The sequence below is a fragment of the Dendropsophus ebraccatus genome, chromosome 5 (assembly GCF_027789765.1).
Source record: "Dendropsophus ebraccatus isolate aDenEbr1 chromosome 5, aDenEbr1.pat, whole genome shotgun sequence".
Taxonomy (NCBI): Eukaryota; Metazoa; Chordata; class Amphibia; order Anura; family Hylidae; genus Dendropsophus; species Dendropsophus ebraccatus.
Window position 1 is genome coordinate 113535607 of NC_091458.1, and position 24200 is coordinate 113559806.

The window sequence follows — 24200 nt, forward strand, 5'->3', positions numbered from 1 at the left end:
ATAATTAAAAATTTTTATATTAAAAAAAAAAAAGTTTTTTTAAGAGTTCACAAATTGTTTTATTTTGCAACAAAAAGTTTTTAAAAAAAGTTAGAAAAAAAATAATAAACTGCCCCTCTTGAAAGATAAATCATTGGATGAAAGTGACAAATTCAAGAATAAGGTTATAATAAGGACATTTTATTTAAAAGTTTTATAAGATACACTTTTTAGCAAGAAAATATGTTACGATCATCGTTCCGTGTAATTGGGTAAACTATTTCAGGTCGTTCGCCATAGCGATCGTTTATCTTTGAATATTTATGTAATAGTACCCTATGTGTGGGTATAATGGCCCTGTCATTTCAATACATTTTAACCCCTTCACTGCACTGACCCCACGGCCACCAGGAAAGTTTAATTAGAAGGATCCCCCCCTACCCCCCACCCCCGTTTTCAGTTGTCTAAACCAGAGTTGCATCCTATAGTCAGGTGTGTCTTTAATGCTTTATAAACTGACTGTAAACTGTAACAGCTGAAACTATAAACTGTAAAAGAAGCTGAAAAATCGGGAATTTTCTCCATTATAAATTTTAATACTGCCGAATACAGTGTGAACGGTGTGTGACCGAAGCTAAAGATTACATCAGTTTCTGGTGTAAATTATAATAAATGTGCCAGGCCATGGGAATCCATGCCCCCTTTCATAAAACCGCTGAGACTCATTTGCGCAAATGTTTCACACTTTTGTACGCCAGTTCTATAGCATACTGTACAAGCCACAGTACATTCTCCCAGTAGGTTCTTATACAACACGGGCATTGTTGCATTTTGCAATTCAGGGTGAAATCTCCGTTTTTTTTATTCACTGTTCTTATGATGTTCTCAGAACAGATGAGTCGGCATTTACTGAAACAATAGTCGTTGAGTAGATTAGATGAGGCTCATTTGTAATCTGAGTAAAATAAGCCAACAGGGCTTCAGCATAATGATTGAAAAAAGACACTATCACCTACTGATGAGATTCAATTTGCTACAAGAGACTAATGAATACAATATCACTACAATTAATCTACTCCAAAAAAATATCATGTCTCAAGAAGACCTTTTATTCAGGAATGCATTTAAATAATATAGCAAGGCAGTGAAATAGAAGAGTACAACTGAAATTTACTGAACAAACAATTCTGTAAAGCAGAGCAGCTTTCTACATGGCAAGGTCAGCTCTGCTGGTGTGTTTAAGAAGCCCTACATCCATTTCCCTGCAGGAGTTCCATTAAAAAAGATGGATGGGTCCAGGCTTCACAAATATAGAATGCTGTGTTCTTCCATGTCTTTGATAATAGAACTAGTTACAAAGTGGAGCCTTAAAAGGTCACTAGGATTTTTACTTGAGAGATTTAACATTTTTAAATGTCATAGATAACACATCACTTTCATATTAAGGGATATGGATTCTTAAAGAGGAAAGCTTTCTAATTAATAGATAACAGTTTAATCATAGAAAAGACCCTCAGCTCTTTGATAAGCATTGCAATATATAACATGTGGAAAGGTCAAAGTTAGAAAAGGAATTTCAAAATTCCAACATTCACCTTAAATGCTTCTCTGCTTGAGAAAGGAATCAATAAAAAAAGTCAATCTGTTAATTTAGGAACTGTACTGGTGGTATCTCTAGAATGTCAAAAGGAAAGCATAAAGTGCCACTCAGTCGGGACTGAGCACTGCAGAGGATCAAAGTTTTGCACTAGACTTTACCACATTGACTATGCATTTAAGACACTTTCCCACAGGGTATGAAAAGGGGTGTGGTTTGTGCAAATAATGGGGTGTGGCCTAAGATGCACAAAAAATACAACATTTTTTGGAGGACTTCAAGCAAAGTAATAGGTGGTAAAAACTATGAGTAGAGAGTCTTGAAGTGCAACAGATTTACCAAACAGGCTGTACCAAATTGATAAATCTGGCAAATAAAAAGATTAAGACAGTTTTGGTAAATTTGGGCCAAGTTTCTCAAAAATAGGAGTACAAACATTAAATGGAATCCAGTATTTTTTAATTGTGAGTGGTATATACCTTATGGGAATAAAGAAGGTAAAACAGGAGTTGAACAATGTGAATAAATGGAAATGTAAAGGGGGCAGTGAATAGGAAGAACACTGTGGCTGTAGCAGTGTCACGCCTCTGTAGCTGAGTGGGCCTGACATGTCACATCTCAAACTCTGTTGAGACCAGGAAGCGACTGTAATTGTGAAAAAATGTATGTATGTCTCGGTATGGCACTGTCGGTATAACGGCTTGCTGTCTGTCTGTATTTCATGCCAGTACGGCCCATTCTCCATGTCTGCATGAATTAACCCCTTAGATACCGTTTCAAATCTGAAAAGGGCTCTAAGCAGCTTTAAATCTGGTACCATCTGGTAGTAATGTCTGGTCGGTGCCTGTTGCATCTGTAGGCCGCAAATCTCACACATCTGTGTGTGGGTTTGCAGCTTGATCGTCTGATACAGGCTTTTCCTGCAGCCTCTATGAGTAGGTCACAAATAATGGTGATCATAGCTTTCTTATAAGAAAGAAAAAAAAAAAAGAAGTACAGAACATATCGTGGCACAAAAAAAGTTGGAAAAGTAAAAGGGATAAAGGGTGTGAATAAAGCACTTTTAGGCCTATATTTCTGGAAAATATTTTCATTTTTTTTTTGTTGGAAAATAAAACCTACATAAATTGGCTATTGTTCTAATAGTACCAACCCAGAGAATGAAAATAATGTGTCAGTTTAACCGTAAATTGCATTGCATAAAAATAAAAACTTTTTTTTTCTAATTTTAGCTCACAAGCCTCATATGACCTTTTTCATGGAAAATGAAAGTGTTAAAATTTTAGAATGCGAAGAGTGAAAAAATGAAAATGCAAAAATGTGGCACTAAGGGTTAAAATATTAAACAGACAAAACACAGCGGCCCATGTGCATCAATTTGTCTGTCAGACATATTTTTGTCTCGGACAAATAGTTACCAATCACAGCTCAGGTTTAATTTCTTAAAATAAGCTGTGATTGGTTGCTATCTGTCTGAGACAAAAATATGTTTGATTTTTGTACTAGAAAGATAGATATATCTAGGCCAAAGTTAAAGGGGTTGGCCACTTTATAGCAAAATTGTTCAGTGTACTAGTATTAGTAAGTGTACTCACTGTATATACTGACAGCAGCTCCCTGTGTACCTCATAGAGCTAACATCAGACTTCCCTCCTCCAGGTTGGGCTGCCCTTTTCTGTGGTGAGGCTTTCCATACGATGGCCGACATGGAAAAGCATGTGGCCATGACGCGCCCCTCAGTGTCCTCCATAGGCATATACAGGCTCAGTGGTGGACACTGAAGGTGGGGCATAGTCTATGAGGTACACAGGGAGCTGCTGTCAGTAAGGGCTGTGACTTACTAATACTGTACACTAAGCAATTTTACTATATAAAGTGGCAAAGTAAGAAAGTATACAACCTGCCGTTTTGCGTTGCAAATATGGTGCCAATATTCAAAAGGGGATCAAAAAATTCAGTTGGAAACTACAGGCCTCTAGGTTTAACTTTTATTGTGCCTGAACTGCTTAAAGGTTTTCTAAGAGATATTATACTGAAGTATCTCACGCAAACTGAATGTACTGAATAGGTCTGTGTAAGCTTTGGTTAATGAGGTTTCAATGCTGTTAAACTAATCTAATCAGACTAAACCAGAAGAGCGGTTGGATGTCATGTATCTTGGAAGTTTCAAAATCTTTTAAAACTGTACCAAATAAAAGATTAGTATATGAAAAAGGAATACATAAATAGGAGTGCATTCAAATAGGTAAGTAACTGGCACAGTGATAGAAAACAGAGAGGGTGGTTATTATTGATACATACTCAGATTGTGTTACCAATCCTACTAAACCACAGGGGCCATATGCTCTTTATATATTTCATAATGACGTTTTAGAGTGATTGTACAATAAAATGAATTTTTTTGTATATTCTAAACTTTAAAGGGAACCTGTCACCCCCAGTGTCGGGGTCACAGGCTCCCGACCCCCGCTGGAGCACCCTATACTCACCTGATCCCGCTGGGTCCTGCTTATGGAGGTAGTCGGGTGACTGAGATATGAGCGCCCGAAGCCGGACTCGCCTGTCATTCTCTATGAGCGTTGGACTCATCTGAGGAGCGCGTGCGTTCATATCTCAGTCATATCTCAGTCACCCGACCACCTCCAGAAGCAGGACCTGGAGGGATCAGGTGAGTATAGGGTGCTCCAGCGGGGGTCGGGAGACTGTCACCCCCGCATGGGGGGTGACAGGTCCTCTTTAACACTAGTTAACACAGAGCACAAATGTAGACTGTTGTAAACAGATGTGGATAAGTTATAGATGTAGCCAACATTAATGTTATTGGGTTTGCATGGCAACTTGGGGCCAGGCCTTAACGTACCTTGAACCATCAGTAAGTAATGCTGTAGAAGCTACTACTGATTGGTCAAAGTCTGTATCAATCAGCTGAGAAACACCCACAGACACAGAAAGAGATGCAAGGCGCAAGGCACAAGGCCCCCCCCCCCCCCCCCCCCCCGAAAAAAAAAAACAGTGGAGATTCTTTCACTCCTGCATAAGTAAGCATGCTGTTTTTTTTTTTTCTTTTTTAATGACAGGTACAATTTAACCCCTTAAGGACGGGGCCAATTTTCATTTTTTGCGTTTTCGTTTCTTTCCTTCTTGTGTTTAAAAGGACTTGCACTTTTCCACCTAGAAACCCACATGAGCCCTTATTTTTGTGTCACCAATTGTAGTTTGCAATGACAGGCTAATTTTTGCATAAAGTACACTGCGAAACCAGGGAAAAATTCAATGTGTGGTGAAATTAAAAAAAAACCCAAAACACATTTCTTTTATTTGGGGGGTATTTGTTATTACGCCATTCTCCCTGGGGTAAAACTGACTTGTTATGCATGTTCCTCAAGTCGTTATGATTACAATGATATATAACATGTATAACTTTTCTTTTATCTGATGGCTTCTAAAAAATTCTTAACAAATATATGTTCCTTAAAATCGCTCCATTCCCATACTTAAAATGCTTTTATCCTTTTGGTCTATGGGGCTGTGTGAGGTATCATGTTTTGCGCCATGATGTGTTCTTTCTATCTGTACCTTCATTGCGCATATACGACTTTTTGATCACTTTTTATTACATTTTTTTCTGGATTTGATGCGACCAAAAATGCACAATTTTGCACTTTGGGATTTTTTTGTGCTTACGCCGTTTACTGTGCGAGATCAGTAATGTGATTAATTAATAGTTTGGGCGATTACGCACGTGTCGATACCAAACATGTTTATTTATTTATTTTCCTTTATAACATGGGGAAAGAGGGGTGATTCAAACTTTTATTAGGGGAGGGGGCTTTTTACTAACAACAAATTTTTTTTTTACACATATACTAGAAGCCCCCCTGGGGGACTTCTAGTATATGCACTCTGATCTCTCATTGATCTATGCTGTATATAGTTATGCAGCATAGATCGATGAGATCGGCACTTGATTGCTTTCGGCTGCTGCAGCTGAAAACAACCAAGTGCCGAGCCGGGGTCAGTGCCATTTTGGCGGAGACCCCGTCAGGTAATAGACACGGAGATCGCTGGAGCAATCTCCGCCACTAGACACCAAAAAACGGCTGCATACGATAATCGGATGCAGCTGTCAACTTTGACAGCTGCCTCTGATTACTTAATTAGCGGGCACGGCGATCAGACCGTGCCCGCTAATAGCCGCAGTCCCGGGCTACACGCGGCACCTAGGATCACGGCGGTTCAGAGCAGGGTCGCCGTGCGGCCCCGCTCTGAACACCTCTTCCGGACATATGACGTACGGGTATGTCATATGTCCCTAAGAGGTTAAGGTGTATTCTAAAAGAAACAAACATTTTAACTTTCTCTCTCTAATAGGAAACTTTATCCAATAATAACTGAATATACATGAATTTTCTATTCAAGAATAGTTTTAAAACAAAACAAGACAAACAGAAAATGTAATCTTATTCAGAGATAATTAATGTCTCTGAGGCATGAAAAAGGGTTCCATTTTCTGAGACCTCTAAAATATGTTATCTCACACTAACATATGCAGCCTTTCTCGTGGAGTTGTACTGGAAAGGAAACAAATTAACCACCTCGCAGATTCCTTCCCATCCCTGATCCTAAACATTGCCTTAATTTACTTCAGCTCATTACTGTAAATGTACAATTTTAAGAATAAAATGAATAATATCTTAGGTTTAAGTCTACTCTATTACTGAATATTTCACTGCTGCCCATCTTACATAGACCTGTTCTCTGTGCCTAGAAAATGTTGTAGGGCCATCTGGAAAGGCTCTTATGGGAATTCTTCACTTTCATAAAATATTTGTTTATTTCATTGACAAATTTTTACTGGCTCATTGCTACCAAAGAGCACTGGAATACTCAGAAGACACTTCCATGTGAATACATTAATAGTAACAGAATTATGCTTTAAAGCAAATGTACCATCAGTATGCTTTATTATTTAATTTTTTAAACTGTGGCCCGGTTTCCGCACATGGCGCCGGTCTTTTACCGAGCACCGGCTGGAGGTGAAGCCATAAAGGGAAGGAAACCCCCGCACCCTCTATGATGCGGCTCCATTGATTCGAATGAAGTCACGTCATAGAGGGACGGGGGCAGCCAGCCTCCAGTGCTTCACCCCTGGCCTGTGGTCGCTAACAGACTAGCACCATGCGCGGAAACAGGGTCGTGGTTCACAAAAAAGGGCCACGGCACCAGCTTCCCCGCACTTGCACTGGTCTACTTATGTGCAAAACTTAAAGCGAATATACTAATAGTACATTCGTTTTAAACTCTTAACGCAGAAGGTAATTCAGAAAATATTTACACAAAGGTTAGAAGAGGCAATTTTTTTATTCTATCTTTAATAGCAAATGGGTCCCAGACCAGGCTTTTGCAAGATTGGAAAGACTTGGCTTCCAGGAACCCAGGCTGCATCTTTACGGCATGAAGATGGATGGCCATAAACTAGAAAAGGGGAGTTTAGAGTGGTTTTCTAATTATGTCAGTACCAGGATAGAATGTACGGACTAAATGAGAAGACAAGAGGTTACCAGGTACACAGTAAAATAACAAAAAACAGGAGAACAAATATTAACAGAATCAGGAGACCAAGAATTACTAGGTACATTGTCCAAAGGTCAGAAGCCAAAAGATATATGTCACTGGCAGAAAAAAGAATAAGTGCCGGGAGATATGAAAAGCAAAGGCAACTAGGTGATTGATTTAAATAGGCCATCAAACAACCAGGATTGGACACTGAGGCAGAACCTGGATTGGCTGTGTGTCCTGACACCCTGTAACAAAAAATGCTATGGCCTGAGTATAAGGACATAGATTCAGTAAAAAGGACATTATGATGCAACACTGTACATGAAACAATGCAAAAATTAAGGCAGAAAATTTAGAAAGTTTCAGTCAACTAACTGTAGACTGAAAAATCTGGAGCACTTTTTTAAATGTCTAGTCTTAGTTTTTGCTGCCTAAGATTTAGACAGTCCCAGTAAATCTGGGCCCGTGTGCTGCTGAAAAGATTATTTCTGCCTTATCTAAGGGCACAAACAGTGCAGTGATATTGTAGGTATTTGTGAAAAATCTAGTTTACCTTCCAAAATGGATCTATAGACTTACTGAATTTTTTATTATTTTAGATACCAATTGTACTTAAAGTGAATGTACCACTGCTTCATTGCTTTGTGTCTTTTTTACATGAATAGACTGGTGATGACAAGGGGATGCTGGTGCCACAGTCCTTTTTTAAACCGCCGCCCGATTCCTGCGCAGTTTATTCACAAGCAGTGGCCCGGCATGAAGCACTGGGGGCTGGCCTACAGACTCCCAGTGTGCTGAGCTGCCCTCCCCTCTGCGACGCAACTCAATTGATTCTAATGGAGTTGGAGTTATCTAACAGCAGAAAATATTCTATTCTACACATATCTATCCTAGGATAATAAGAAAGGAAACAGTACAGGGCAGACTAGATGGATCAAGTGGTCTTTCTCTGCCGACAATCTTCTATGTTTTTCACTTCATACAGTACATATGATAGTTTTGTAACTTCCAGCATTTCACATTTGTAGGAACGGGATTAAATGCTGACCGAGTTGATAAAAGGCTTTTTAGTTGTGAAAGTTTACAATCTGGAAATCATTGTAGTTTGTCTAAATATGACACTTTCCTCTGGGACTAAGAATGATGTATAGATGTGTGTCATGCTTTTATTGTTTTTTTTTTTTTTTCAAATACCTCATAGGTGTGCCTGTTCTTTCTATACCATCATTCTGCCTAGCTGCACAGCCATGCTTAAAAGCCTTGGGGACCGCAGGTAAAGAAGTCCCATCCATATGAATTAGCTCTATGTCCAAACAACTGACAACTTGAAAAGGGGATGAAAATACAAAGTGGCTTGATAAACAAACGGAAGCGAAATGGCACATTAAGCACTAAAGATTCATTAATAATTCTGGCATACAAAGGGGGCATGAGTGACAGATCAAGGCTAACCACTTCTCAATTCAATTTGAAAGGTGCGATCAGGGCAAATACATTTACACTGATAATAATCAATACGGATAAAGAAAAATGCATTTGTAGAACTGGGTTATCACAGAAACAAAACACTGACTATCTGAAAAATCGACTGAAACCTATATCATTAAATGGAGACTGGATACTCTAAATTGATTTTATGAATCAAAACTTATCTAATATTCATCTCACCTAACAGTACTGTACGCAAAACTTATCTTATCTTGAGCGTTTATTGACAATAGTAATCAATCAACCACTGTAAAATAGTTGTGTTTCTCAACCAGGACACAACATATCAACATGTTCTCAGTGTTTTTCAAACAACTGCAGTTAAATGCACTGGATTTTTGTAGATGATTTTACTTGGCCATAATGGGGCTGTATTTCAGTGTCCGAATTAAAGCAACACTGTCATTTATATAAACTTTGGAAACTTTATTCAAACATGTCAGGATTGATCCCCACTGCCACTGTGAATTATAACTGGAGGAAGCACACAGCAGTGTGTTGTCCGATCCAACCATCATAGTCCATGAAGCCTGAGTACTGTAATCAGTTGGATGGGGAAATTGACCTAATCTCAACAGGTCTCAGTCTGGTGTATTATTGCCATAGGACAGAAGCTAAAGTTATGACTATCTAAATATGGCCTTGCTCAGAAATAATTAAAATGCAAAGAATGCACATCTCCAATTGTGTTCATAACATAAATATTATATAGCTTTACTAGGTGAAGAAAGACAGTATATGTACAGACAGGCTAAAAAGGCTTATACATGGATAAGAGGCTCTACTTAAGTTGCTTGTCTTGGCAATATAAAACTGGCAAAGGGCTATCCTTTTCATTTGGCAACCTATTTTTAACAGAAAAAGGAAGGAGGAAATGGTTTGCTCTTTAAATAGCTGCTTTCCATTACAGTAGCATGACTTAGCACATAGAGTGGGCCTCACTTTGATGTCTGGTATAGGACCCTCTTTCCTCTGTGTACAGCTTTGAATAATGAATAAAATTAAATAAAAAAATAATAAACAAATAACATTTAGGCTATGTTCACAAAATGTAAAACAACGTCCGTCATTTGACACGACAGTTGTTAGCAGTTTAAAACAGCCGCTGTTTAAATGTTCCTGCGGCCAATACTGCCATATCGGTTGCAGGAACAACATTTTATTTCATTTGGACTGTGGGCACCTTTGGGTGTGCCCGCAATCCAATTAAGCATTGAACAGAATGTAAAGTATGTCCGGCAGCTGTACTTTACATTGTGTGCACAGCTATTTTCTATGGGCGCTGTTCACCGAACCGCAGCCGTAGAAAATAGACATGTTCATTATTTTCTGCAGCCGCAGTTCAACAACGGCCGTAGTGTATACATTATGTGTCCACTATGGCCATTGTTACGATGAAATCAATGCAAATGTATTGATTTAATTACCAATGCCATTCTTTTAAGTAAAAAGAACAGCTGTTGTAAACATTGTGTGATCATGGCCTTAAAGGGGATTTTTGGGCAGGATTCGTCAAGAACTCTGTATGCCTTCGGAGGGGGTGAATTAATACCTGCCTGTACTATGGTGCTCCAGTCAACTTAAGGACAATGTAAGTATTGGTTGTATTATAATAATGTTATATGGTAGTATTATATTAGTATTACAAATCATGGCTAAGGGAATTTTAACATGTAGTTCTCGAAGAAAACCGAGTGAAACATCATGTTCTTAATAATCTTAACCCCTTTACGTCAGCAATCTGTATATATATACGTTCCTATTGCACATGCCCCATGCAGTAGGAATGTATATATACGTTCCTGCTTTGACGGGGCTTTGTGAGGAGAGCGGGATCGCTGCAGGGATAGCGATCCCGCTCTCATCTGAGTGAAGCACCGGAGATAATGAGAATCAGCTGCGATCCCACAGCTAACCCCCATTAACCCCTTAGTGACCGCCGAAACTAATGGGCCGGTGCCGCCACTGTATTTCATCTCACCCCACCATGAATCCACGGTGGGGGGAGATGAAATAAGTAAAATCAGACCCCAGATCAGCCCCCCTAGTGCCCCGATCACTAACCCCCCTCCCCGCGGCGGCCATCAGAACCAAGATGGCCGCCGCCATCACTGTGAACAGACTAATGTCTGTTCACAGTGATTTAAAGTGAAAATGAATGAAAGCCCCATGCTCTCCGCCACCGGAGGTAGCGGAGAGCATGGGGCAGTGATCGGGGACCCCCCTGTGGGGTCCCGGTACAAGCGATCAGCGGTATATACTATATACCGCTGATGGCTTGTGCCATGTGCTCCCCGGCACTTTTTATCCCCTGTCACCATGAATGATTGGTGACAGGGGATAAAAAGTGATGTGCCCCCACCCCCAAAGTCGCCCCCCACCAACCCTTTCACCCCCGTCCCCCAGTCACCCTCCCCTACCCCATATAGTCACCTGATCCAATTTGGTCACTGTCACTAAACTATGATTACTGTGATAGAAAATATCACAGTAATCATAGTAATATAGTGAAAATGAATGTATAAAGTACAAAAAGTGACAAACATACAAAAAAATAAAACACACTTTTTATTATAGTAATAATTGCAGTTTACTCCCAAATTACCCCTAACCCCCCCCAGATTACCCGTAACCACCGCACATTGCCCGTAACCACCCCAGGTTGTCCGTAATCACTGCACGTTGCCTGTAACTACCGCGCGTTGCCCGTAACCACAGCACGTTGCCAGTGACCCCCTCCAGATTGTCCGTAATCACCCCAGATTGCCTGTAACCACCCCAAATTACATGTACCCACCGCAGATTACCTATAAGCACTTCAGTCTATCCGTAACAATTCTAGATTGTCTGTAACCCCTCCAGGTTGCCCGTAACCACCGCAGGTTGCGCATAACCACCCCAGGTTGCCCGTAATCATGCCAGATTACATGTAACCCCCCAGATTGCACGCAACCACCGCAGGTTGCGTCTGACCACCGCACGTCGCCTCTGACCACCGCACCTTGCCTCTTACCACCACACGTCGCCTCTGACCACCGCACCTTGCTTCTGACCACCGCACCTTGCCTCTAACCACCCCAAAGTGCCAGTGACCCCCTCCAGATTGCCCGTAACCATGCCAGATTAAAGGTACCCACCTCAGATTACCTATTAGCACTTCAGTTTATCCGTAACCACAGCAGGTTGCCTGTAACCACCCCAGATTGTCTGGAACCACCCCAGATTGTCCGTAACCACCCCAGATTGTCTGTAACCACCCCACGTTGCCCGTAACCACAGCAGGTTGCCTGTAATCACCCTAAATTGTCTGTAACCACAGCAGGTTGTCCGTATTTACCCCACGTTGCCCGTAACCACCCCAGGTTGCCTGTAACCACCCCAGGTTGCCGTAACCACAGCAGGTTGCCCGTGACCACCCCAGAATACCCGTAACCACTCCAGATTACCCGTAAGCACCTCCAGATTACCTGGAACCACCCCAGACTGTCCGTAACCACCCCACATTACCTGTAATCTAATTTTTAATTTTATTTTAGTAACTGCGCTATTCTAATAACTATTACTAGCTGCGGTTTTGCTCCAGCAAATTGGCTTTCCTTCCCTTCTGAGCCCTGCTGTGTGCCCATACAGTGGTTTATGCCCACATATGGGGTACAGTTGTACTCAGGAGAATCTGCGTTACAGATTTTGTGGTACATTTTTTCTCCTGTTCCTTGTGAAATTTAGAAATTTCAAACTAAACCAACATATTATTGGAAAAATTAAAGTTTTTCATTTTTACTGGCCAATTTTTAATACTTTCCTCTAATACCCGTGGGGCCAAAATGCTCATCCTACCCCAAGATGAATTCTTTGAGGGGTGTACTTTCCGAAATGGGGTGACTTTTGGGGGGTTCTATTCTGTAGACACTACAGGGGCTCTGTAAACGCACCTGGTGCTCAGAAACTTCTTCAGAAAAATCTGCACGGAAAATGCTAATTGGCGCTCCTTCCCTTCTGAGCCCGGCTGTGTGCCTATACAATGGTTTATGCCCACATATGCGGTACCGTTCTACTCAGGAGAACCTGCGTTACAGATTTTGGGGTGAATTTTCTCTTCTGTTCTTTGTGAAATTTCAAACTAAAGGAACATATTATTGGAAAAATTCGAGTTTTTCATTTTTACTGTCTACTTTTGAATACTTTCCTCTAATACCTGTGGGGTCAAAATGCTCACCACACCCCAAAATGAATTCTTTGAGGGGTGCACTTTCCAAAATGGGGTGACTTATGGGTGTTTTTCTCTCTGCTGACACTACAGGGGCTCTGCAAATGCACCTGGCGCTCAGAAACTTCTTCAGCAAAATCTGCAATGGAAAAGCTAATTGGCGCTCCCTTCCTTCTGAGCCCCGCTGTGTGCCCATACAGTGGTTTACGCCCACATATGGGGTACCGTAATACTCAAGAGAACCTGCGTTACAAATTTTGGGGTGCTTTTTCTCTCATGTTCCTTTTGAAAATGAGAAACTTTAATCTAAACGTATATATTATTGGAAAATTTTAATTTTTCCTTTTTTTACAGCCTAATGCTGAATACTTTCCTCCAGCCCCTGTAGGGTTAAAATGTTCATTATACCCCTAGATTAATCCTTTAAGGTGTATAGTTTCCAAAATGGGGTCACTTATGGGGGTTTCCAGTATACAAACCTCCTAAATCAACTTAAAAACAGAACTGTTCCCTAAAAAAAAATCAGTTTTGGAAACTTTCACGAAAATGTGGTAATTTGCTGATAAACTTCTAAGCCCCGTAACACCCTAAAAAAGTAAAATATGTTTATGAAATGAAGCCAGAATAAAGAGGACATATTGGTAATGTGACTTAGTAACTAATTTATGTGATACGACTTTCTTTTTTTAGAAGCAGAGAATTTCAAAGTTCATAAAATGCTAATCTTTTCAATTTTTAATGATATTTTGATGTTTTTCACAAAAAACACACGAAGTAGTGACCAAATTTTGCCACTAATATAAAGTGCCATATGTGACGAAAAAACAATCTCAGAATCGCTAGCATGCGTTAAAGCATCACTGAGCTATAAGAGCATAAACTGAGACAGGTCAGATTTTGAAAAATGAGCCTGGTCTTTTAGGTGCAAATAGGCTTGGTCTTGAAGGGGTTAAAATACTTCTTCATTAAACTGATATCAATCATCTAAATGAAAGGCTAGTGTATTAAAACTGCACACCATTCTCTTGTGTTTTCATGTTCATTGTTCCTAAATGCCAATGTTTTCTGCACAGTTGGTAAAAAACACACGGTTGCTTCAATGCCCACTGTACTGTGAACTAGTGAGCTGAGTCCAATGGAGCTGCAGTGTCTTTGAAGAGTAATTGTTACATTATATACAGGATGATAATATTGCTGACATTATTTTTACAATGACAGCAATTAAAAGAGAAAACATCTCCAACGCCTGCAGAAATACAGTAAATGACTACAAATTAAATTAAAGTAATCAAGCAGCATGGATGCATGCATGATTTATGAAAGCCCTGGATGGTATTGGTCCAATATGAAAACTAGGCTTGGTAAACATAAATTACATGTAACATAAATATATAAAATATTAACATAAAAGCTGCAAACAGATCAATACCTAAGGTAACACAGATGTTAAATCATCATTATCTGAATTTTCTGTACTGCAAATTGCTTTTCAATATTTTGTATACAATTAATTAGAACAGAGGGCCCTGGCAATTAAAAATAAAGATTGCTAATTTTATTTATTCTTTTGAATTCACAAAAAAAAAAAAAAAAGTTAATGGAAATAGTTATAATGAGACATGCCGTACCAATTAGAGGGGTTATCGGGGATCAGAAAAACATAGCTACTTTTTCTTTTTAAAATTACATCCATTATTACCACATTTTAATTGAAGTCAATGGAATGACGGACGTCCAACACACACAGTGTATAAAAACAGTCGTAGTTTGCGGATCAAAATAACGATCATGAAAATTATTAGCGAACATAATTTGGCAAACAGCAGATGTCATTTTTTAGTTGTTTGCACAAAGTTGTTGTTGTTTTTTTTTTTAACCGTCTATTCACCTTTTTTACTATTAAATTCAATAACTTTTTTAATTAAAAAAAAAAACATCCAAAGGCCAATGAGTACACCTACATTAGAATAATAGGGCATTCAAAACTCGAAATGACCAATGTAATTTTAAACTCAAAATGACTGATGTCATTTAGAAAAATAGTAAACATATAGGAGAAATGTCATGTGAACATAGCCTTATAGGGTATATATAGTTATGATGTGGATAGTTTTTTGCTAGCATGTTGCCATAATGCATTTAACTCACATCCTGAAAATATGGCGCTCCAACAAAATTTTCAGAAAAGTAAGAGGGTACACATTTGTATGTCTTCTTTTATATAGACCTACATTTCAAAATAGATGATTATAATAGGCTATGTTCCCACAACATTTTTTCCTGACCAATTTTTTTTTTTAAGAAAAAATGTCGCCCATCATTTCGAGTCTAAAATGATGTCCGTCATTTTGTGGTTTGGCAATGATGGCTGTTGGTACATTATTCTAGTTTAGGTGGACTAATTGGCCTTTGGGTGTGTCTTTAAATAAAAAGTCCATTGAGTTTAATAGTAAAAACCGAGAAAGGACAGTGGAAAAAGAAAAACTAAAAAATAATGTCCATTATTTGCAAAAGACACCCGAAAATAATGATCATGATCATTATTGTGACTCCTGCTCAAACAACGCGTGTGCATTGGACGTTCGTCATCCCATTGACTTCAATGAATTCCCTTGAGGTCAATCAAAATGCTGTATTGGACGTCTTTCTATAAAGAAAAAGCGGACACTTTTTTTTTTTCTTTTTAACTTAGTGTGAATAGAGCCCTACACGATAAAGAAAATATAAATAACGTAAGCAAACTTACAAAAATGTATAATACTTTGTTTTCCTAAACTATTTAGCCTTTTCTACAAGTGGAAACATTGCAGTCAACAAGAACTGTGTTGAGGCTAATATTCACAAGGCAATAATATTATGTGTTGTAATTTAATTCTTCTTTTACAAGTTACTTTCACTGCCACAAAATCTGTCTGATATAAGTTTTGCTCACGTTAAATGTCAAATCCTCTTATCCATTCTCAGTGCCCGGTATTAACTTGTGCCATGCTTTTAATTGGAATGTAGCCATTAAATGAAGCAGTGTGAAACGAACATGAAAATGTGATCATCACTGTAAATCTACAGCTCACACCTTCCTAATTATAATGTAATATGTCACCTTTACATCCCGCTCCGTGGGTTAAAAATGAAATATGGATGTAGTTACTTATGCAGATCTGGTCTGAATAAATGTAGGACAAAACACCATACACTAATGTATGAAATGTGATAGGTGTTAGAAGAAAATAATCACTTGCAAGAAGAAGTCAATGTTCTCAGTTATTTAGACAGTGAGCGAAAATGTCTGATAAGGAAAAAAAAAGCAAGCAGAAACAATAAACCCACTGGGAAATTTGAAGTGATATTATAAAAAAAAATACACAAAGTTAAGCAAGGTCACTAGCAGAGGAGAAAAGAAAACATGAAAAGTAAAGCATGACAGCATTAAATATATACTGAATGTAGGTCACTTCAAGCAGGAGACATAAAATGCCTCATGTATCAAAATCTGTCTCTGAGAAAAAGTGGCTTTAGGGCTCATAGGCACCGATCAGAGCCTACAAAGGATTGGTTCCGGGGACATAAAAGCTGGACTTTAATTGGTTGTTTTCGATAAGTTCAACGTGTAAAGGCAAAACCTAAAGAATCTGACATCTTGCTTGAGACATATGGGGGGGGGGGGGGCTTATGTGGATAATGATCACCATCCATTTTTTGCCACACATTTTAATCATAAATTTAAGCCAAATAATACACGGTGCAAACCTAAACTAGTGCCCAAAAAGTGCCAATTTTACCCTTAGAGGGGATGCCTCACAAAGACTGCTATCAGTGATCAGCGTTGCACTGTGGACACACTGGAAGTTGCAGTTTCACAACAGCTAAAGAGCCAGAATGCCAGCTCCAAAAGGGGTTGCCCTCTGCTGGACCTATGGGGCCAACTATTGTTTCACTGCCTGGGTCCACTGGTACTCTGGTGGACTAATTCAGCCCCATTGGCAATCATCTGACCGCTGTGGCTGGGGGTTTTGAACCTTATTTGTTACAAAGGAAAGTAGTCAAACCTGATATTTGTAGGGAACATCCTCTTAAGGTCCCATAAAGAATGAAAGGAGTGTCGGACACTAATGTGCACTGCCACTAGTTTCATAGTTCTCAGGGTTGGTGGAAATCCCAGTGTTTAGATTGCTACTGATCTGCTAGTTAACTTTTCATCATGAGAATATATCTCTTTAAACTAAGATGTTTTCTTTTACAATCAAGTAATTTTAGTTTTGCACATTGTTACTCAACGGATACTTACGAAAACAGAGCATGTGACATCAATGGTCCTCTCTGGTGGTGTAGGTGCACTATTAATTTCCACCGAAAACCAAACTTTGTAAGGAGATGATTTGCTCTCTAAAAAAAAGGAAAACAATGATTTAATTATAATATATGTGTGTGCATATGTGGATATACTGTCATGTAATATGCAGAGTGAAAGTAAAAGTCCTTTACATGTATAGGTTACTGCCATAAGGAGTGAAGGAAACATTTACACTACATACCTGTTGGGAGCAAGAGGCTGCATAATCCCTCAAAGGGGTTGTTCAACTATCAGCAAAGAAAAAAAAAATGCTGGTGTTGTGTCTAAGGCTTATCTAAATATCCCTGCCAAGTTTCGCTGCTATATGTTGGTTTTTTTGTGGCTGCTGTAGAGCTGTTCCCTACTATCTATATTCTCTTCACTTCCTGTTCAACATTACGTTTGCTTGTGAGGTCTAAAACTACTGAGGCAGCATTCCTTGCACGTCCAAGCCAGCCCCCTCAGTAACAACCACCGATGCTAAGCCAGCCCCCTCAGTAACACCCACCGATGCTAAGCCAGCTCCCTCAGTAACACCCACCGATGCTAAGCCAGTCCCCTCAGTAACACCCACTGCTGCTAAGCCAGCCTTCTCAGTAACGCCCACTGATGCCAAGCCAGCCCCCTCAGTAACACCCACTGATGCCAAGCCAGCCCCTTCAGCAACAACCACTGCCGCTAAGCCAGCCCCCTCAGTAACACCCACCGATGCCAGGCCAGCCCCCTCAGTAACGCCCACTGATGCAAAGCCAGCCCTCTCAGTAACACCCACTGCTGCAAAGCCGGCCCCCTCTGTAACACCTACTGCTGCTAAACCAGCCCCCATAGTAACACCCACTGCCGCTAAGCCAGCCCCCATAGTAACACCCACCAATGCTAAGCCAGCCCCCTCAGTAACACCCACCGATGCTAAGCCAGCTCCCCAAGTAACACCCACCGATGCTAAGCCAGCCCCCTCAGTATCCCCCACTGCCGTTAACACAGCCCACTCCCCACCTTCTCACCTCAATGAGGGCAATAAGATAAGCCCAAGATATCATATCTCACAACCCAACAGATACCCCAGAGCCCTTCCTGCCTCAGTCTGCAGAGGGAATGTAACCATCACACAGTGACTTATCAGCACCTGGGAAAGCTGTGTGTCTGCCTGTGTGAATCAAACAGAAGGGCATAAGCCTATATGTTATTCCTGCACAGGCTTTCATCACAGCTGGATAACTGTGATCATATAACATGGAGACGAGAGAGTGGGATATACAGAGATAGCAGGAAATGGAGAGACAGAGAAGGGAGAGGGTGAAGTGAGAGAGAGATGCTATTTACATGGGACGGTATGTCAGAGGAGGCTGAGAAGACACGTGGGATAAAATGTACATTGTAAATTGGCTATTGTAAGTTGGAGGTTAGACTATGTTCCAATGTCAGCAACTTGTAAAATGAGGTTGCCTGTGTATACAGCAGCATGTACCTGATGGGTCCACAGACTTTAATGGACGGAGTCAAATAGGTTAATTTGGTCTATTTTATAACATACATGTTATTTCAGGGAGACTCAATAGCATATTCTATAAATTTGTAGAGAGGGCGCTTGGATCTCCAACTGAAACAATTCATAAAAAAACTAGTACAGTGCCAAGCACTTCTGCCCCTTTATTATACAAACTGGTGGAGGTCTTTGCTTTAGCAATCAGTGAGTATCTTCTACTTTATAGGTTTTCTGGATTTGAAAATCTGTGTTCTCACAGTTTTTCCTCCATAATTTATTTGTGAACGCAATGCTTGGCTAAAAATAGTATCCCTCTGGATAACCCAGCATATATGAACATTATATGGGCAGCCCACTGATATCAATGGGAACTATACAATGCTAAATTTCTTTTATAGTGGCACTAGTGAAAAATTTGACCCTGTCACCCCCATGATTTTAAGATAGCACTGGGAGAAGTGCTCGGCTGAGCGCTTCTCTCCCTAACTCGTCACAATCTCTGTATCACTGTAGGAGTTGGTCACTATATACTTACATTTGATACTATCTACTCAGTAAGACCAAAAAGTGAGCAAATAAGGGAGTGAAGCCTAGCTCTGATTATGCATGAAGGTCTAAACACCAAGACCCCAAGCAATCCTAACCTTTGACATGTCTCCAGGGACAACTTTTATTCAGCATCAAAGGACTTCTAAAAAGATTGTTGAAAAGGTGCAAACCCTTTAAAAACTAACAGAAAACCACACATGCAGCATCAGAATTATAAGAACTTCTAAAGTCCAACTTAAAATTGCTTTCTTTTCATAAACTCGTCTGGCTATGATACTTGAGAGCAAAGTGCTTAAATGATGCAGGATGAAGCCGTTACTAGCATTCTGAACTTTTGAACTGAATATCATGAACATAAATGTAGTAAGATAGCTATGAAGATTTAGGTGTTTGAAATTAAAGAAGAAGAATATAGTTTAATAATGCAGAACCCTTAAATGCACAACAACAGGCTGTAAGCAGCTGATAATGAATAACTAAAGGCAATGAGCATGCTAAGAGAATTGTTGTGAAAGTAGCGGTTCTTCACTGGGTATGTTGTAATAAGAAAGGCTTGAATTAGCAGCATTGCTTATTTACAATCTCAGCGGTAGAAAAAGGCCAAACGTATCTATAAATGTGGACATGTAGAAGAAATAAATAGTAGGAGGGATAATAATTTAATATTGTTATATATTACAGCTATTCTCCGAGACAGTTGCAGAGAACAAAATTGCTGGGCTTAACTATTAAATCACATCTCCATGACATTGTTTATTGGCCAAGTTACATGATTAAACAGCTAATAACAACCCTCCTGCACATCAGACAATATATAAATGTAGAAAGGGAAAAGTGCGCCTTGCAAAGAAGTGCAATTAAGCCAAAAGAGAGCTCCAATAAATGTCAAACACATTATATCCATGTATTATAGCTATGCTTAATGGGTCTGTAATTGTATTCCAAACTTCTTGTAAGATATTGACACCAAAATCAAAGGTCAGACATCTTATTCCAGTCTTATGACGGAATGCCGGTTATTATATGGACACAGAGAATAGGTAATTATTTGTTCAAAGAAATAGGGGTAAAAAGTTAATCCTACCAATAAAACACTTTGCTGTCTCCAAACACAGCATGGCCACCTATTGCCCACTAAAACGATGAAAAGTCATGGCATTTATCAATGTTCATGACTATTTCTAATCCAAAGAAGCACAATCCTGAGACAATTTTTAGGCTCTATTATGCTTTACAACAGGATACACATTAGAAGGGAGAGCTGTATCTCATGTTTTTTTTCTTTAAAGGTGTTATTACTACTTCTGATAGGCAGCACCATGTTTTAGAAGACTTGAAAAAGTTTAAATTGCAGTAGACCGCAGAAAAATGGAGTACAAAGCATTAAAGAGGCTTAAAAACCCTTTTAAGGCTATGTTTACACCACCTCTTTTTTTGGCCTTTTTACAGACACCTTTTTTGAACAATCGTCATTTTGGCACCAGAATACAGGCATAATATGAAAATGATGACAACGCTTCTGCTCCTGAGCTGACCAGTATCAGTATTGCTGCTGATCCAGCGGCATACATTGTATGCCTCCTACTCAGTTTGCCAGCCAGGCAGGGGTAAGGTGGTGATGCTGTGCATAGCATCAGCACTTAACCCCAATAGGAGGAGCAAAACACCAGTCAAAATTATGGGTATTCTGCTCCTCTTTGGAGAGATGTCACTTACCACTTCTGGTTGTGTCTTTATCTGTACTGCAGCCTTTAGTGATGGTCAGGTGACTGTCACTAGAGATGAACACACAGCCAGGAGTTGTCTTAAGGTGTACTACTTGAAGTTATTAGCATCCCCACTTAACCCTTGCCTGGCTGGCTAACTGGGCAGGAGGCATAAAGTGTATGCCTCCAGTTCAGTGGCAGTACGGACATTGGCCCGCTCAGGAGAAGCTTTCTGCTTCTGAGTGGGAAACCCATGATGGAGCAGGGAATCTCGTCATAATGATGGAAATTACCTACTGTATGTCGAGAGGAGCTATGTGGTGATGCTATTGCACCACTTAACTCTTTACGCTCTGTACCTGACCTATGAAGTGTAAAAATGAATTGAACAGGAATAAACAGGTTTACATTATTGCAGGTTCTTAAACATGGTCAGTTCTAGAATAGCCTTTTAAAACAGATTGTGTTCGAGAACAGAGGTATGAGTGTATATGGTTGTGATATTATTTGCACCCTGTTGACACTTTTGTTAGCATGTCACCATATTGTATTCGATTAATAAAAAAAATTTAAATCCTTAACTAACCCTTTCAGGGCTAGGCTAATTTTGAAGTTAAGGGCCAGAGCCAATTTTTCAAATCTGATCTGTCTCACTTTATGAGATCATAGCTCTGTAATGCTTTAAACCCCGTTCACCAAAAATCTTTTTCTGTCAAATCAACTGGTGGCAGAAAGAGCAAGAGATTTTTCCATTCTTTCGGTACTTACCAGCTGCTGTGTGTCCTACAAGAAGTGTTGTATTTTCTACAGACTTACACAGTGCTCTCTGCTGTCCAGAGCAGTAGCAAATCCCCATAAAAAACTTCTCCTGCTCTCCAGACTGAAAAGAATTCCACTTTCTACAGGACATACAGCAGCTGATAAGTACTGGAAGACTAGAGATTTTTTGATTGAAGTAAATTACAAATCTCTGACACTTTATTGGATCCAGTTGATTTGAAAGAAAAAAATTGGTGAACAACCCCTTTAACATATCCAAGTGATTTAGAGCTTTGTTTTTTGTTCTTGTAAAAAATGCGCATATTTAGGCTATGTTCACACAAAGTCTTTTTATACAAAATTACGGCCATTTTTAAAATACTGGACGTCCCTAGCTCTACCCCCTCTACTCTGTCCCCTGCCACTGTTAGAAGCCTGTAACAGTAGCAGGGGAGAGAAGGGAGGAGGCTCAGGTGTCGAATGTCTAGACCTCATTTAATTGTTAACTATTAAAACAAGATTAAAGATTTTAACTAAAATTCGACATCCACTACATCTCTAACCAAGGCTTTTACAGAGTGAGGTCATGTAGGCCTTAATGAACTCAAATCTGTGGAACTGCATTGTACCTTAAGGTGTGTGACTCCCTCCCAAGAGCTAGCCTATGGTCATGCCATTGTTCCGGCAGCTTTCCCAATATAATCAAATCCAATTAAAGCTAAGTTTCAACATACTGAAAGGTTAATTGGCTTTCTATAAAATGGACCTTGTGTTTGCAAGAAAATTAGACTGCTTGCACCTTTGGGGACGGGGACGAATCTGTACAGCATTGGAGTATACTTAGGTACCACACAAGGAACAAGGAAAATAAATTGCAATGTTAGTAAACAGGGAAGAAAAATGAATACATACATAAATAAAATTGATGGTCTCTATAACACTGATCGTGTCTTTCAGTTTTAATAAAATGTTTATATTGGTCACTCTTACTATTAAGCCAATGATCAGCTATAGACATCTCATAGCCTAGCCTGCTGTCATAGAAAATAGTTTCCTCTGCCTAAAGCAAGCTAATTCTAAAAGTCCAGACTTTGAAATGCCCAGTCAAATCAAACTCTGACAAAGCCACGTCCCCTATTATTCTTATCCTCCACCAGAGGAATTATATGATATCAAATGACACGACTCCTTATCACAATGCATTAGGCATTATGACATACTGAATGCAGTTACTAATAATGGCTAAAATTGAGTCAGTAAAGCTAACTGCAGGCAAATCACTAAAGAGCATCTGTGCTGCAGGTTAACTGATAATTAAGGGAAAGAAAAGATTGAGAAGTAATTAGAGAACAAAATCTAATCTGTCTAGCAGCTTGAAGTAGGCATTTCATCTAGATGGTATTGCCCCCTAGTACTTTCAAATCCCAATGCATTTTTATAGGGAGTTTTTATTTGTTATTCACATTTATTAAACATGAAAAAATATTGTTACAAATATATGTGTCATTGGGGGCACTTCAGATGTCTTGAAACATAAGTACAGGTACTGTTTTTTTATGCACAGTAAAGACTATATGATGTCTGCAACAGACAGTGACAATTTCTCAGTGCTTTTTCTGTGGACACTAAGCCGAGAGCATCTTATGCAAGGCAGCTTACTAAAAGCTAAGGCCTGACGTGTTCAGGCAAGCGGATTGCCATCACAAAGAAGTGTCACATCCTAAAACAGGGACGTTAAAAGGCAAATCATGTGTTTTTTCCACTCAAACAAACTATTTCATGTCCATGACCTAAACAATGCAGAACTGCAATATAGCAATTTCACACATTGCAAGTGTTAGAAAGTCTATAGCAAATTGTTATCCCGCCACATACAACATATTTCTATACAGTTCCAGCTGGGAATTGTCCTTGTTTGTTGGTGAGTTGAGAAGAGTGATAAGCAGAGAATGATGAAAATTCATCAGAGATATATAATTCATAAGAGAATCTTAATCACTATAAAAAGACATTGGTGACAATCTTTAAAACAAACTATCAGTATCAATTTACATCTTTTCTTATTCTTGCATTCTTAAAGGGAACCAATCAGCACAATTGTGCTGATATGGCTCCCAGCTGCATCCTACACATCTAGGATGGAGCTTCCCTAGTATATGAGCAGCGTCTGCAGGGGTAACTTTATATGGGGGAAAACGTGTTTTACTGCAGGGCGCAAGGCCAGGAGAGGAGCAGCAACTAGTCATCTGGGCGGAGAAAGCAATCTTTAACTAGTCAAGGTTCTCTACCTGTCACCAAGTTCTGCGAATATGATTGAAAGGCAGAGAGACCACTTATTGATATCCTATTGGTCTAATTTTATTATTGGTGTACTTCTTTTTTTTTTTCTGATTTCAAATTAAAATCCTAGTGTTTTCCCCCTCTTTTCATTTACGTTATTCACAGTGTGGGAAGAATATTATTATATTTTAATACATCTGACAATTCTGGATGCTTTGATACCTAATATATTTATTTTTGTTTTACATATTTCTATTTGT

At 39.4% G+C, this 24200-nt stretch overlaps 1 protein-coding gene across 3 annotated transcripts in view; it reads right to left on the reverse strand.

Annotated features, from left to right (window-relative positions):
- Window positions 1-24200, reverse strand: part of CFAP47 (cilia and flagella associated protein 47) — a 313997-nt gene that overhangs the window by 91127 nt on the left and 198670 nt on the right. For all 3 annotated transcript variants that reach the window (XM_069971016.1, XM_069971013.1, XM_069971015.1), the window contains exon 52: window positions 17116-17213. In XM_069971016.1, coding sequence (XP_069827117.1) covers window positions 17116-17213 — 98 coding nt within the window. The remainder of the gene's footprint in view (window positions 1-17115; window positions 17214-24200) is intronic.